Here is a 15741-nt window from a genome sequence, read left to right as displayed (position 1 = left end):
ATCATTTCGAAATAGAATGTGCTCTACTACAAAAATACAATTATTGGAAAGTGCTACTGCCCTTGAATAAAGTGGTTATCAAACAACTAAAAAGGACATTTTGTTAAAAGCCTAACATAACACAGCAAATTGCACAGAGAAGAAAAGTCAATCCCCATCCCGACAAAATAAATATACATAACTTATAGACATAACTTATTTTCCTTTTTTTTTTAAGCCCCCTCCCCCTGATATAACATCCCACTGTTAGACATGCACATCGATTCGGCTTTTTAATACGACATACACTGAACATACAACAGTTCCCAAACAATGCGCTCCAAATCCAACATTAAAAACAGCAACACAACTTTCTACAATATGCTCAATGGGCCGTTATTGGGTATAAAAATATCAGCTAATAAATATATAAATAAACATAATCATTTTGTAGACTAAAGACTATAATCGTTCTAAACTGTGGTATAAGCGGAACCAACCACTCCGGGCTGTTACCATCATCACCCCCGCGTTCATTAATTCCTGCCACACATATTTAATGGCAAGATCCTCTCCCCCAGTGAGGGACACGGGATAAGTGCATTTTGGGTAGAGTCCCTGACACTCTTGAGGAATAACATGGGGTTGGACCCCCCCGTGCCGGTGGAGTCCAAACCAAGACCCGAGCCCACACCGCTGAGCGGGCAGCGGCCGGCAGTGGCCCGCGCCTGGCCCCCTGGGATGATGATGAACTTGGCCACGACACACAGGTGGAAGGTCCTCAGGTCCTCCAGGGCCGAGACGCAGGCGTTGTACGCCTGGTGGAGCGGAGGGCGGGGGACCACCAGGTCCCTGAGCCGAGGGGGCGCACACAGGGTCTCGATCAGCTGTTTGTGGCCCGGGGGCATGTAAAGACGCATGCGCCTCAGGAAGGCCGCTGGATGGATAGGTGGAGAGAGGGAGAGAGGGGTTTGGTTAGCATGGGCCAAACGACCAATGACTGCAGATGCCCAAAAAAGCTGGATAGTAATAGACCTTTTAGGAACTGGTCCCCTGACTGTGGATGGAGTGAAAAAAATATGATGGTTCCACTTTTTATATCCATGATCTGGCTCAATTCTAGGGACAAGCTGGTCAATGTACAATTTTTTAGACAAATGAATCATATAAACGCTTTGACAATAATATCCATGTCACACAATGTTTGACTTTGAAGTCATCATTGAGTGACATGCAAACGAGTGCAGCTCTGGAAGCCATGTTTGGTGAATGAAATACCAGAGGAAGGTCTGAGGTGGATGGATCCAGACCAAAAGGGGTTACCCAAGCGGCAGCCATGACCACCTGTTTATGAAGCCCTGGTGGAAGTGACTGACACGTACTTCATCTAATGGGCTATAGGGATGCAAAAATAACCAAGACCATTCCAAGTCAACAGGAAAATTTTGTAGTTTGTTTAGGACCATAGTTTGCAGTTCATATCCATACCATCTATTTCTGGAGGATCCGTTTAATTGTTATTTTTTTATGAAAAAAAGTTATAAAGGACTGAATATCAATGAGTCTTAAAGCTTAAACTACTGCAATGGGGCCATGTAATGCCCTTGATCGGTGGTGTGTTAACCAGTGGGTAATGTCAGGAACACTGCGTCCATATTTATTACAGTCTATGGGGTTACCTGACTTCTCCTCATGCTGGATGCCCAGGATGGCGTCGAAGCTCTGTACCGCTGAGCTCTGGGCCGCGCTACAGCCCGACAAATAAACGGGCTCGTCGTTGACGCCTTCGTAGACCAGTCCGTTTGGGAGCTTAGGGTTGTCTTTCCACCTGAGCAACACCAAGGGGGAGATTCTGTTCATTATTAGTCTATATTTATGCTGTATAGGATTTTATTTGATTGTTATTCAATGATTTAATTCTTACATTTAATTCAATCATGTGAGGAAAAGAATGGGAGAAATGTTATATTACTATATTAGGCCTTGATATTATATCTAGGTTATGTTGTGGACATGTAGAGAAATTAATGTTTCATGTTTAGAATATTCTTTAAACTCACCCTGAGAAGAATATCCGCAATGTTCCAAAAAATTCGGTTTGATTGACATGTTCTGTGAAAAGATCAACATCAGGTAAATTAACAGCCTCCCATTTCATCCTGCAGAAGGACATTTCGGTGACTCATTGGTCATGTACCGTGCATGAGGTTAAATTCTTTCTTCATCTGTTTCAATGACGCGGCTATTTCGTTGAGACCCTTCAGCAGCCCGGTCTCATCGCTCTCTTCCATGGCATTTCTCACTGCCAGGATACCCTTCACCATACGAAAAAACAACACATCATTAGTTCGACCCGTCATGAAGCTTGAGTGATGTTTAACAAACTGATTTTTGTTGTCCATATTGGATTCAAATGTTTTTGTACCGCACATTTTATACAAAAGCTAAATGCAGTTCTATGTATGATAATAACAAATTACTGTGTGCGATAAAATGGATTAGAAAGTGCTTCACATAAACATAAAATAATAATAGGAAGACAGAAATACCAAGTAAACAAAAGAAAGATGAAAATAAAAAGGCATTGTTAAGACCTGAATAACTATCTAAAAGCAAGGCTAAAAGGTGAGGTTTCAGCTGAGGTATACGTTCTGTTGTCGTTGCACCGATCTGAAACAGTGCATAGCGGCCGACACTGGTTTAAAAGCGGTATCAGTATCAGTGGCTAGAATCTGCATAGCTCTGATACTCGTCCATTTTCTATAGAGATATAATGCAATTGTATAGACATATTTGGTAAAAGTACATTTTCACTTCAAAACTGGCTTTTGAACATTTTTAAGAAACTGTATCTATTTATTCCTACTTTACAAAGCTGAAAATGGGATAGCCTTATATAAAACTTTTTAATTAATGAAACGCATTGGTATATCTGATCCGTACGAAGATAATCAAATAAGAAATACTTCTGTGGTATCGGTGCTTTCTACTGATAAATGAAAAAATAGTGTTCTATAACAAACCTTAAGGCCAGATACCGCAGCCTTCTCAACAATCCACGACACCAATAGAAATCCCCGACAGCTCTCATTGCCAGGGAAATTGAGAATTAAATCCATGTTCCTAGAAGCACATACACAAGTGCAGAACAATAAGTAATTGAATGATTGAAAGAGAATTTGTAAAAATAAATGTACAAATCTCAATGCAAGTGGTTCAGCTTTCTTACTTCAGTTCCAAATCCCTGCAAAAAAGAACACTGTGTATGTTAGCCAGTGATTTTCAGAAAATATGCTTTTGATTTGGATGAGGATGAAGATGACTATCATCCTCATCATCATCTTTGAATCATTTTGGGGCTCACCCCGCTGGGTCCTTCAGTTTCCAGTTGGCTAGGACACAGTCTGCGTACGTCAGGATGGCTGGGAGATCCAGCTTACGGGAAACCAGCGTGAAGGGGACAGCGAGGGCTTTGGGAAGTCTCTGTCAGGGGGAAGCAAGTGTGAAGGTGAAGAACTTGATTTCAACAAGAGCCCTTTTAATGTAGTTATCTAAAAATCAATTCCAATTGATTGAATTTATAAAGCATTTATATGTATTTTATGACTCATCAGTTAAATTTTAGCTTGTTAGCTTGTTAGACAGTACCGGGGACAAAATCTTTACCTGGGCAGGGTTTTGCTCTTCCTGCCATACATAGCCCATGGTGATGAACCCCAGCGCCAGGTGGGCTAGCCTTAGCTCTCGATAGCTACTGAGAAGATTAATGCTCAGCATGGGCATCTGAAACGTTAAAGGTTGAAAGATTAGGGCTATATCTTTAAAACTGCAATTTGTGGAACTAATAGTTTGTGTAAGATCTAAAAGATAATGTACCAAGCCGCACCTTACGTACCAAACCCACTATCCTATCGCGTATTCCATCTTCATAAAAATTGATGTCAGTGCATATACAGCCTTTTCAATATTCAATTCAAATGTATTTACGTATCACTACAATACGTCAATGAACTAATGATAGATGTAGACGTAGATTTTCTACATCTACATAAAAATGGCCACAAGGCCCAGTGCATCCAAATTACAATAGTGCACAAAGACAGGGATCTTTAGGCCATCAGAGCCCTTCCCAAACGCATTTCAGTTAAGCCATTAAAGTTATTTTAGGGTCCAACTCTTAATGCAGAACCCCTGTGCACAACGGTTCACGAGTCAGGGCTCCAGAGGCAGAAGAAGCGTTCTGTGGTCTAAAGAGGGCCTCACAAACTGGATGGTATAGTTTTTCTGGGTGAGGAGCAGTCTCCAGATGTGCTCCTTGGCTACCTCTTCTCACCTAACCAAAAGTTCAGGGTGAGTATTATACTAAAGAAAGCGTAAATCACAAAAGAACAGACGCAGTGTCTCCCTTGGCCATGACCCAGATGGCCTGTTATCCGACCATTTGGTTCATCCTTGTAGGGAAATAAACAAATGGAGGTTTGTTGGAGAGGCACTGGCCTGTTCTTACTCTAAGAAGTGTGAACACGGGTGTGTGCAGGAGAACACAGAGAGACACCCCTTTCCTCAACAACAATGTTTAAATTCCCTTTTAGTTACATATTCGTATCATTAATGTTGAAGGTTTTACTATTCAGTTTGGGATTTTCATTTATTTCTGTTCACAGTATATGCTATATGGTTATGTTTCTTCTTCTTAAAATAAGTAGTATTGCAGCAAACAAATTATTTGATCTTTTGACTGTAATGACTGTAATTACTTTTTAGGGATAATTATGTGTTGAAAGATTTATCCTGTTTGTACAAAACCTGGTACCATCTCAACCATGGCACAAAAAACACCTGCAATCCAGGCCACTCCCCATCGCTAAGTACTACACTGAAGCCAAACCGACTACACCGAAGTGAACTGAGTGACCCAAACCAATTAGATTCAACGCCACGAGCACACTGCGTTCTGAACCACGCACAGGACGCATATATTACAAAAACGGTTGGTGTCACTCAAAATGCTGCTCAGATGTGAATATTTCCTGCTTCTGTGCCACTCACGGCACCTGACAGCCAGCCCTGGAAAGGACATTAGGTGGAGACTGGCTGAGGGGTAAAACACTAAAGGAGTGGAGCCTTCCCCTCTGGGAGGTTAGATGTAGAGGTGGCGAAGAAACCAACAACCTCAAGAGGCACAGAGGCCCGGACAAACCGCCTCAGTGTCGTCCCTGGTGAAGCTGCATTAGTAATGTCCTACGAAAATGAACAAAGAGGTCGGAGTACCTCATAAGAGGACTTGAAAACCGAATGGATCAAGCCTTCCAGATTTGAGCTCTGATATAATTTTGTGTGAAAAGAAAAGAGCCAGTTTTTATGACAAGACAAGAAAAAATACATCAGCTGATGTTTTTTTCAGTACAAAGCTTATTTGTAATCCTTGTGCACGCATACTCTATGCTACATGTTTGATATAATCAAATATAATTATTGCCAATATGGGAATCAGAAGTGTTTATCTTTGTTTGCTTGCGTGCTGAGTACTAAAAATACAAATTTTACCCAATATTACAATAAACTATATAACAATAAGTTGATTCTGAGTAATGCTGTTCATACAGTGCTCTAGAATTAAATTATGTCCCTGTGTATACCTGAAATACATGAAAACTACTACACACTGATTGGATATCCTGTGTTCCGCATACAGAATGCTTCGTATACCATCATTCTTACCTTTTGAACCACACTGCGTAGTTGATGTGTGTTAATGAGATGGCGAATGTTACGGGCTATTTCCATCCATATCTGGTAGTATTCCGGAAGGTCCATCTAAAATTAAATGCAATATAACACATTTCAGAAAATATGGTTAACAATGTAATTTATAACCCTGTAAAACACTGGTGGTTGTGGGGGGGAGGGGAGGGGCAGTGTCATAATATGAAAAACGCCTTTGGCCTTCTTCTTGATTTTATAGACAGTTGACAAACAACGTTATGGTCATTTCCTCCAGCTTAACTAAGGCCAAACTGTCTGAATAATGATCAGTTAAAGAAAGATGGCAATCAAGGAACAAGTTGGTTCATCTACATGTGATCGTGATTTGTTAGGAATAAGTGATGATTTGTACACTCACGACATGTGACATGAATCTGACGCCAAAGCTGAGCTAAGAAATCTCGACAATGTTACTACTGTGTGTCTCTGCACAATCATGTGTAAACAAGGAGAACCGGAGGGAGCTGAGCACACAGCCCTGGGGGGCGCCTTGGGTGGTGATCAGAGGTTTGGTCAACGATTCACACCGTCTGGGCAACGCCATGAATTCTGCATAGGGAGGTCTTGAGTCAAATGTTGACCATTATTTTGAACATTTTAAACTACAGTTATCAGAAAGAAAATGATCAGAAATATGATCATATTCAAGATCAACAGAACAAAACACTTAAGGTTTCTCCCCATAAAGGAGACACCCCTCCTAGAATAAACTCTAAGCACCTTCCGTTTGAAACCGTTCTTCAACTATTATATAATTGAAGAACTTGAATTGAAGAATTGAAGAAATTATATAACATTAAATATATCTATTATAAATTAATAGATAGTTTGATTTATTGCCTATTTTAAGTTATAAATACATTATTTACAATCAATCCAATTCATAGGCATGTGGTAGGAATCAATAGAGAAGTGAAGGAGTGGTTGGAGTCAGTGGAGTCATGAGTCTTGTGGATGGAGTCAGTTGACTCATCAGTCCAATAGGAAGTGGGTGTGTGGCCACACATTGACTTTTTGTTGAGTTAATATTGGACTTATCGATGACAGGGCTAAGGGAAGATAGGGATGAGGGAATATAGAGCTGAGGGAACATAGGGCAGAGGGGACAAAGCAGAGGAAACGTTGGGGGTCTAACACAAAAAAACATTAGTCAGAAATGACTTCTCATTCAGAAAAGTTCAGTGCAAGGTATGTGGGTTGAAACAATAGCAATAATAAACTGGTAAATTAAAATCCTGAAAACAAGTTGCTCAAAGTAATACTTTGAGCAATGGTAAGAAGAACAAACCTTTTTACCATTATCCATGGTTAATGTCATCCCTTTTCCCCTTTTTTGCATTATTTTGCATGTAGAAATCCTTAACAGTCCCTTTAGGTCATATAAATAACATGAAAACCTTCCATATATCACCTTAGCACCATGTATGTGTGAAATAAAGAAAAAATAATGTTATACACTGTATACATTAAGAGTGTGTTAAATTATTTATTTTCTGTTTTAAATTATTAACAAAAAAATATAATAAATCAAATACAAGTAGGGTTGAGGCACGTGGTATGAATCAATAGAAAAGATTAGCTTATTTTCACTTCCAGGTGGAACTGTGCAATAGTTAAACCTTTGATATTTGTGTGGTTTCATATAAATGCCATAGTATGCTACTCACCAATGGCTCCGTAAGAACGAACCCAAGTTGTGACATATCAAATGAGTACATGTCTCTTTGCAGCATCTCCTCGCTCGTAGTCGTCATCCTGTCTAATGCTCTCAATATTCTCTATAGAAGGAAAAGTGACCTTCTTGTCTGCTGAGCGATCAACTGTAGATCTCAGAACTTACCATTTCCTTTTAAACCATCACATTACGCCTTCTAAGATATTCGGCTGGAGCCTGAGAGCCAATCACTTTGTATTTTTCTTCATAATGTTGAGTCAAAGTTCAATCTGTTTCTCTTCTGTCAACAGTCTGGGCTTCTCCTGATTAGTGTCTTGCCTTGTTACTAATGTAATCCAAACATTCTGCGAGGTTAGAGCTTATTCAATGTATCTGTGGTAGGGGAAGGTATTGGCGAAGGTAATTCTTCTCTCACTTATCGTTTATAATGTTATACATTTATCTGTGATTGTAACTTTGTGTTGTGGAAAGTAGAGAAGTGAGCCTATGATATTACTTTTTCATTACACCAATTATTACATATATATTGCCTACTTTTACTTGACTACATTTAGAAAACACTCTGCATTTTTCAAAGTTTTGCGTCACAGTCGGCCCGGCCCTATGCTACCCCAGTCAAGTTTTTTAACGTTCATTTTTCTTGTTTAATTTCAATAAAATAAACCAATTTGTTTTAAATTATATATATATATATATATATATATATATATATATATATATATATATATATATATTTTATATCTATGTATGTAATACATACATAGATATAAAATAGCTCTATATATAGATCTATATCAATGTATATATATCTATCTATATAGATGTTGACTATAGATCGGGATATCACAGGCGTTTTGAGCTAAAAATGGTCAATGTCCTAATTCCTTTATTTAAAGACATTAAATGGTGCAATAGTATCTTCTCCAACATAAACCATTACATTAAGCAGCTTCTCCATCACACAGCTCAATGTATTACCTATCAAAAGAATCTATCGATATACCTAGCAAAAAATAATCACCAAAGGACATTTTATTCATAGTAACTTCACACACTGAAAAGATTCCTAGGAATTCTCTGTATGCTAATGGTTATCTTTGAAGCCACTTGTCATCGTCAAAATAAACACTGGTCATGTACCTTTTCTGCTTCCAGGAAGAATGCAGATGGCCTGTTATGGTCGGACTAGGGAACCCAAACACATGACACACAAACAAGGTCGACCCAAACTAGGTTTTATTAAAACCACAGAGCAGGCAGGAAACTACTCTAATGGCCAGAGTTCAGGCAGGCAGGCACAGCCAGGGTTAGAATTAACTTGTCAAATAGACCTAGTTGAGTGAAACAACGAGATTAAGTTGCTACATTTTACCATCTTCAAGAAGAAGCTCTCCATTCTAATGTTACTATAGGAGAAAACATAACACTAATTTGTAGACCATGGCTGACTTTCACCTAGAACGATAGAAGCCCAGATGTGTATCAATCAATGGTGCTGTAACTCATACATTACGGCCCCTCACAAAAATCATCCAAAAGAACAAAATAAAAAAGTAAGTATAACAAGATAAAAAATGTAATAAACCAAGTAAGGTTAAAGGTTGCAGTTAGGCCTATGACAGATGATGGTTTTCATCTGAATTTTAATTAAGAAGTCGGGGAGAAATGGTTTTATTGGCTATATATAATCCCATTTGTTATCAAATGCATTGTTCTTCTAGATGTATCTTCCTGCGCTGCATATGAAAGGGGACTCAGGTGACCCTAATAATGAGGAGACAGTGAAAGCAATGGAGGTTGGTGAAGAGAAGGATTCAAATCAAGGTGCAGTATCCAAGTCCTTTGTTCCAAATAGACCATAGAGCCAAGACACCATGTTCAATCCCTTTATTCGCGGGCTCTTGCAGAACCAGCACAGTCCTTCAGTAATTGTCGGATTTATTTCACACATGAAACAGCATATCATAACATACGACAAGTGCAGGGCAGATACCTTCAAATCATTAACTATTAACTCTACGTAAGTTAATTCCAATAAGAATCAGGGCAGTGACAAAGACATACGGGAATACGAGCGTATGCTCTCTACTTTCATCAAAACATATATGTATTAAGAGGATTTGGTTATTATGGAGTTGTAAAATTGCGGAGTGTAAAATAGTGGGGCGAAGTGCAATATGCAGATGAGGGGTTAAGTGGGTGTGCATTCTTTAATGCATCCATGCTTGGGAGTCGTTTGTTTTGAGGATGATTCCCTGTTTCAAAGGAACCTATATTCATGTCTCGCAGTGCAAGTTATTATTGGCTTGCAGCGCAGACTTCTATCAAGAGAATGATCAATATATATAACAGATAGCGATGATTATAGGTCTATGGATGTCGTTTACCACAATGGATGCAATAAAAGGACTGTGTGTGATTTAGTACATCCCTGCTTGTGGCTGCAGATGTTGAAATGGCAGAAATAATATGCTATCTTTACTAGACCAATCAGAGATGTTTTAGTGCTTCAAGGCCCACACCTAAAGTTTCTGTACTTTTGGAAGGTACTACCCCCTCGAGTAGGGACTTTTTGGGGTGTAAAATACCGTCCCATGTTTTGTCAGAATATCCCAGACCGGCCTATGTGTTTCAGCCACCTCATCACAATGAGAGCACGTATTTCCAAAGGCCTGCTACATAGTGAGCTGGCCTCAGTACAATCCTTTTATGACTTTTGCATTTTGTTTGCTAAGCCCCTCACTTTATTCTTCTAAGTTCATTAATTGATGCCATGTAGGCCGTGGCAATATATATATATTTTTTAATATATTTTTCAGTATCCGTTGGATTTTGTTTTCCATGGTTGCGCTTCTAATAGTCAGTTTCGGCCCTTGAAGTAAGAGGTTTTAGCATTATCACTGAAGTAAGGAAAATGAAAAAGATCAGTTGATAAAAAGCACTTTTCTGGAGCAGTGGTCTCTGCTAACTAATAACTATTACTATTTTGTAAAGGTTGATAAGGCAGAAGAATTTACAATAGACATCATTTAAATTCAGTGAAGTTTACGAGCAGTTTGCTATTTTCTTTGTGTCTGTGGAAAAGTTGCACCATTGACGTCGTTGGTCCAGGATTTCCGGAAAGAGGACCTAAATGGCAGAACTTTTCTTGGATTTCTTTGCAGAAAATGGGTTTGAAGTCGCAGGCCCTAACTGTTTTACAACTCGCGTATGAAGCAGTACTCTCTATTACAAAATATCCAAGCATGGAGATTCCCCCTTAAGTCTTGATCAGCAACAATTTCAGTTAAGCATTTGGGTATGGTGACTAGCTCTTAAGCTGTACATAAGCACAGCCAGGGTAAACGTAGACAGTGGTAGAATGGGGCTCCAGAGCAGCAGTGTCAAACAGATACTGCAGCTTATTTAAAAACTAAATTAGGAGTGCATTGAATGTCAGTGACCATTTCAGTAGATAAAAATGAATTATTCCATCACCTTATTAGACCACACAATATATTAAACCTCACACATTCATAGTGCCAACAACAGTTCTGACTCGTTTATGCTTCTATAGGCGTGGCTTTTTTATGATTACGCCTATATCAATACAGACTGAAGATACCTGGGTCCAACAGATGCTTCATGAACTCCCTCCAGAGTGCCTGTTCGTTTACCTTGTATCTCTGAATAAACAATCTTGTTGAACCTTTACCATTCTTTGAGTCATGCCTAGCCCCGAAACCACAATACCTTAGCCTATGGGCGTTTCCAGGTTTCTGAAATATCCGTGGCTTAGCCCAGAGGGAAAGGGAAAAGGGGAATTTCCGCTGCAATTTTTTTTGTATGCTTTATTGCACATGCAATTTTTTTCATAAGGCTTTAACAAAATATGCAGTTTATTATAGCTTTAAATACCTGACTGCTGTGCTGCTTATCCCCAGACATCTAAAGTTCCATTCAAGGTGTTTCAGAAATAAAATGAATACAAGTGAGACAGACCTTACATATATATATATATATATATATATATATATATATATATATATATATATATATATATATATATATATATATATATATATATATATATGACTGGGGATAGGATAGGTTAATTCACTTGAGGTGGTGAACAGTCTCGTTATATTTTTAAACCGTTTATTCTCTTGACAGAAGGACTATCTAGAAGGACTAGGCTACTTTATTTTGAGATGCCGCTGGAATCCCCATGTTTGTTTCTAGTGTAAAGCAAGCAAGCAAAATAAATAAATAAATAAGATTCGGGGCTAATTAAATAATATCCAAGGCTTTAGCCCCGAATTACACAGCCTAGTGACGCCACTGCCTGAGCCATCAAAATTGCTCTGCATCAGCACCACGTGAAGTGTGCATTAAGCTGTAAATCTCAAGTGAGACAAACAATAACAGCTGAGCCATTAGCCATCACGATGTTCCTTGTCCAACTGCTTGTCAATTCCGCTCAGTAGCTACAGCATGGTATGCAGCTCCTAGCCACAACAGTGGCAACCCCATTTCACAGTAGTGATAACTAGCCCTGGGATTCATTGTTTCATACCTGTAGGCTCGCCGTGACCGGGGAGGATCCAGATAGTATAAGAATAAGTGTTAGTGGCGTTGGCTGCCACTTCTGATCATCTGGCGGGGAGCTGGGACATCAGGCGACACACCTGGAGAACCCCCCCCCCCCCCACACACACACACACACACATACACACACACACACACACCATCCAGATTACTCCCACAGTGCTCATCACCCACTTCTACCACATAAATATGGACAACAAACTTCAAGAAAAAAATATTTAAATGTTATAAATCAAAATGACTCCTTAAACCAACAAATCATCAAATAATGAATAAATTGTTCAATATTACCAAATGTTAGGTACATCACAGAGGCAACAAATAATTGGCAGAACTTACTTGCTTCAGAGAGTTGGAGAGATGGGAGATCAGAAGTCCCCTCACAAGCAGCTAGGGGCTTCTGAAAATATTTCCAGGGTGCATCTGGATTTTTATCTAGTAGAAAAATAGCCTACTCAAAGCAAAACATGTAGCTGCAAAGAAGCTACAAACAACAAACAATGTTTATATGGATATAGTGTTAGCAATTGTCAGTTAGGTTGCCCAATGTCCAATTTTAGCATGGACATCCCTTATATGGGTCTATTTTGGTTTGTCCCATATGGGACCTCCGTCACGTTTATTGAGTGCTACTCTGCTCTGATTACCAGATGGCACTCTTACAGATCCTAGACCGGATGCAGCTCCTAGATCTGATACAGCAGCAGATCATGTGCTGATCCCACCATGGGTGACATCGACTGTCATCCAATCACAGGCCTGCTCATGTGCATCAGTTGTACGTATAGCGTAAATGTGACGATTCCTGCCAAAAAAAAAAGTAATTTCTGGAGTTTGGTCGGTTTGGCATGTGTGAATAAAGATAAACCTGTGAATGTGTATTTGATAGTGAGAAAGTTGGCAACCCTAATTCTCTGGTCTATGGTCTATCATAGCATTATTATCAAGCATAAGCTTTATTACTACAAATAAAACAACTTCACACTATTAACATATTGGACATTTTGTCCTCCTCTTTTCTTTGTGTTCTTAGTTTCTTACTTGAAGACTTAGACCTTTCTTTATGAAATACAATTTGCAAATAGATATCTGCCTCTTGTCATCTGTCCATCAGTCAGCCTTGCAATCTCTGGCAATCTTATGTCAGAGTCACAGAGCAAGTGCAGGCCAGCTCAGATGTAACATTGTGAGGAACATGGGGGCAAGTGTATTTCCTTCTTTCTTTTTTTCCTTGTGTTCTTGTGTACATGAAATGTACCCATTTACTTATAAAGAAAATGTGGAAGGGCACCCACCAGAAAATATATGCATTTTTTTCCACTGAGGACGGCCAGTGGGAGGGAATAATGTTGGTCAACAACATCTGTTAGAGATTATGGAATATAAATCCTTTGCCATGTGTTAAAGGTTATGAAATATAGACCTAATATTAAAAGGGTATTGTAATGTTCTTTCATTTTTCTCCTTCTCCTTTAGTTTGTTACGTCTGTGTTTTATCCATGAATAAGGTCTGCTAAGCTCCCAAGCTCAAAGTCCAAGCCAAAGGCATTGACTCCCTCCCACAGAAAACACCTCTCGTGACCTGCCTGAAACAGCTACGTTTTCAATCACAAGATGTTGACAATTGTTCAAGTGTGGAGATGGACCATTATTTGCCAGGCTCTGAGCCACTGTTTTCCCTTAATTGTGCACCTTTTACTAAGCTCTGTTATGTGGAGGCATTTTTCTACCTATCCAACAGCGTAGTTGTTACAGAGTTACACAGCCTGTGCTGTATGTAATACAAGGATATTGTGTGGGTGTGTGCACATGGGTTTACATGGGTATGTTCTTCTAGGTTGTGTTCCACCAGTACAAGAAGGGTGATTGCGCCGCAAAGCCACTAAAAATAGCACCTAAATACAGTATCTCTGGCATATCTTTTGGCCTGAAAAATAAAAAAATATATTTGAAATAATTACGGGCATACTTAACATTTGAACAAGAAAGCTGGATTTAGAAAAATACACTACAACACATTGACTATTTGAATGCAATATTTTACAGATGTGGATGACCTGGTGAGGCTGGTCTTACCAGACACTCGCTTTACAAACACTTACAAGTGTAAAGCGAACAGGGTGACGCAGGACTCGAAGTAGTATTTCCAAGTCTCTTCCAAGTCTCTCCACTACTGAGATAGAACAACAAAAAAGGAATTATGTAGTCTTTGATTTTACCTACTATTAGCATCCTTTCGTATTTCTTTGCAGCAGTTGTTTACAGCTTTGCTGGGCATTCTGGCACACTTTCCACAGGTGCACCTAAAAATATATTATACACTTTGGTCAGTAAAAGAACACCCAGTTCTGTGATGTATGATGAAACATTCTGCTCAAGTCTCAGTTTTTAAGGTTTTTCGGGTTGATTAGATTGTTCGGCCTGACATTGGGTTTTGGTATCCGACTCAGACTCGAACAGGTACAGCTGAACCCTAGCCATTCTTATCGACCATGTTTATGGCTGCTTGGGACTCATGGCCGTGAGATTTTCAAAATAAGTGTAAATGATTGACCAATCACAACAGAGAGGGCCAGAGGACTATTGTTTAACTATTAGTCTGTGCCTATTCCAGTAGAACTCCAAAAGGAAATTATTAACAACAGAAATTGCATAATAAGAGCCCTTTAATCTGAGGCAATGAGTTCATTATCAAATGCATTTTGTGAGCAAGAGGAAACATGTGGTTTGTAAAATTGATAGATTAAAAACAGGCTGGACGTGCAACCCTTGTAATCATGGATTTAAAAGGAGAGTAATGTTTGCGATATGATGATGGACCCACTGACTTAGTGGCTGATTCCAACCCTGATTCGGAGGTGCATCTATCTGTTTCAAATAGATTAACTTTTTCTTTTTCTCAGCGGGAACAATAATCAGGCTGTCAAAGTCATAATGAAGCCTTGTTTGATAGACCTTTATATATATACATGCATACACCCAAACACCATTTAAAAGTATTATTGTAATACCAATTGTACTATAACAACTAATATTGTATTGTAGACGAAAGTTTAAAACCTACACACATTCTCATTGAGGCTCAGAATTATTTTTATGTGGGCTTTATTAAATATCAAGTTGAGCTGGGAAATGTCAAGGAACCTCGTCCAAGCCTTAATTAGGCAACAATATCTGAAGCTGTGAACCACAATGTTTTTGTATCATATTTAAGGAAAACTGTCAATGGTTTTCCCCAACTGAAAGGGCAACCATCCACAAGTAGCAGAAATTAAAATGCAACAGAAGGCCATTTTTTTTTATCTATTCTTAGATTGTAGAGCTTTTATCGTCTGGTGTTATGCAGCTGCGATTGAGGGTGCTATTAGCTCTCAATTTAAATATTTTAAAATAACGATTTTCTTTAGTTTTTCTGTGTGTGCATGTTTAATGCAGCCAATCCAGTGTCTGGTTAAAAGAAAAAAAAGTGACCACATAGCTTGCTAGCTATGTTTTCATGTCACACACAAACACACACACACACACACACACACACACACACACACACACACACACACACACACACACACACACACACACACGCAAACACACACCCTTAGATTAATGACGACTGATAGAGGACAGGATGCAACAAACTTAGACACGTTCATCAATCTAAAGCGAAAACAAACAGAAGGTTGGACTGCCACTCCTTCCTGCTTACTTGGAAATTCATTATCAGAAAAGTCAATCCG

The 15741-nt window shown here is 39.1% G+C and overlaps 1 protein-coding gene across 1 annotated transcript; it reads right to left on the bottom strand.

Moving 5' to 3' along the window:
• Window positions 1-515: 515 nt before the first annotated feature.
• Window positions 516-7499, bottom strand: LOC307071264 (indoleamine 2,3-dioxygenase 2-like; the record flags this gene model as incomplete). The annotated part of the gene is made up of 10 exons (XM_079730240.1): window positions 516-916; window positions 1659-1807; window positions 2040-2091; window positions 2177-2294; window positions 3003-3102; window positions 3209-3223; window positions 3344-3462; window positions 3646-3762; window positions 5701-5796; window positions 7413-7499. The coding sequence occupies 10 exons, from the start codon at window positions 7497-7499 to the stop codon at window positions 516-518; spliced, it is 1254 nt and encodes a 417-aa protein (XP_079586366.1).
• Between the last annotated feature and the right edge of the window lie 8242 nt (window positions 7500-15741).

Source organism: Pollachius pollachius, assembly GCF_949987615.1.
Source record: "Pollachius pollachius genome assembly, chromosome: 2".
In the NCBI taxonomy this organism is placed as follows: domain Eukaryota; kingdom Metazoa; phylum Chordata; class Actinopteri; order Gadiformes; family Gadidae; genus Pollachius; species Pollachius pollachius.
Note: the sequence above shows the minus strand (reverse complement) of the source record. Positions and strands in the feature narration are given on the sequence as shown.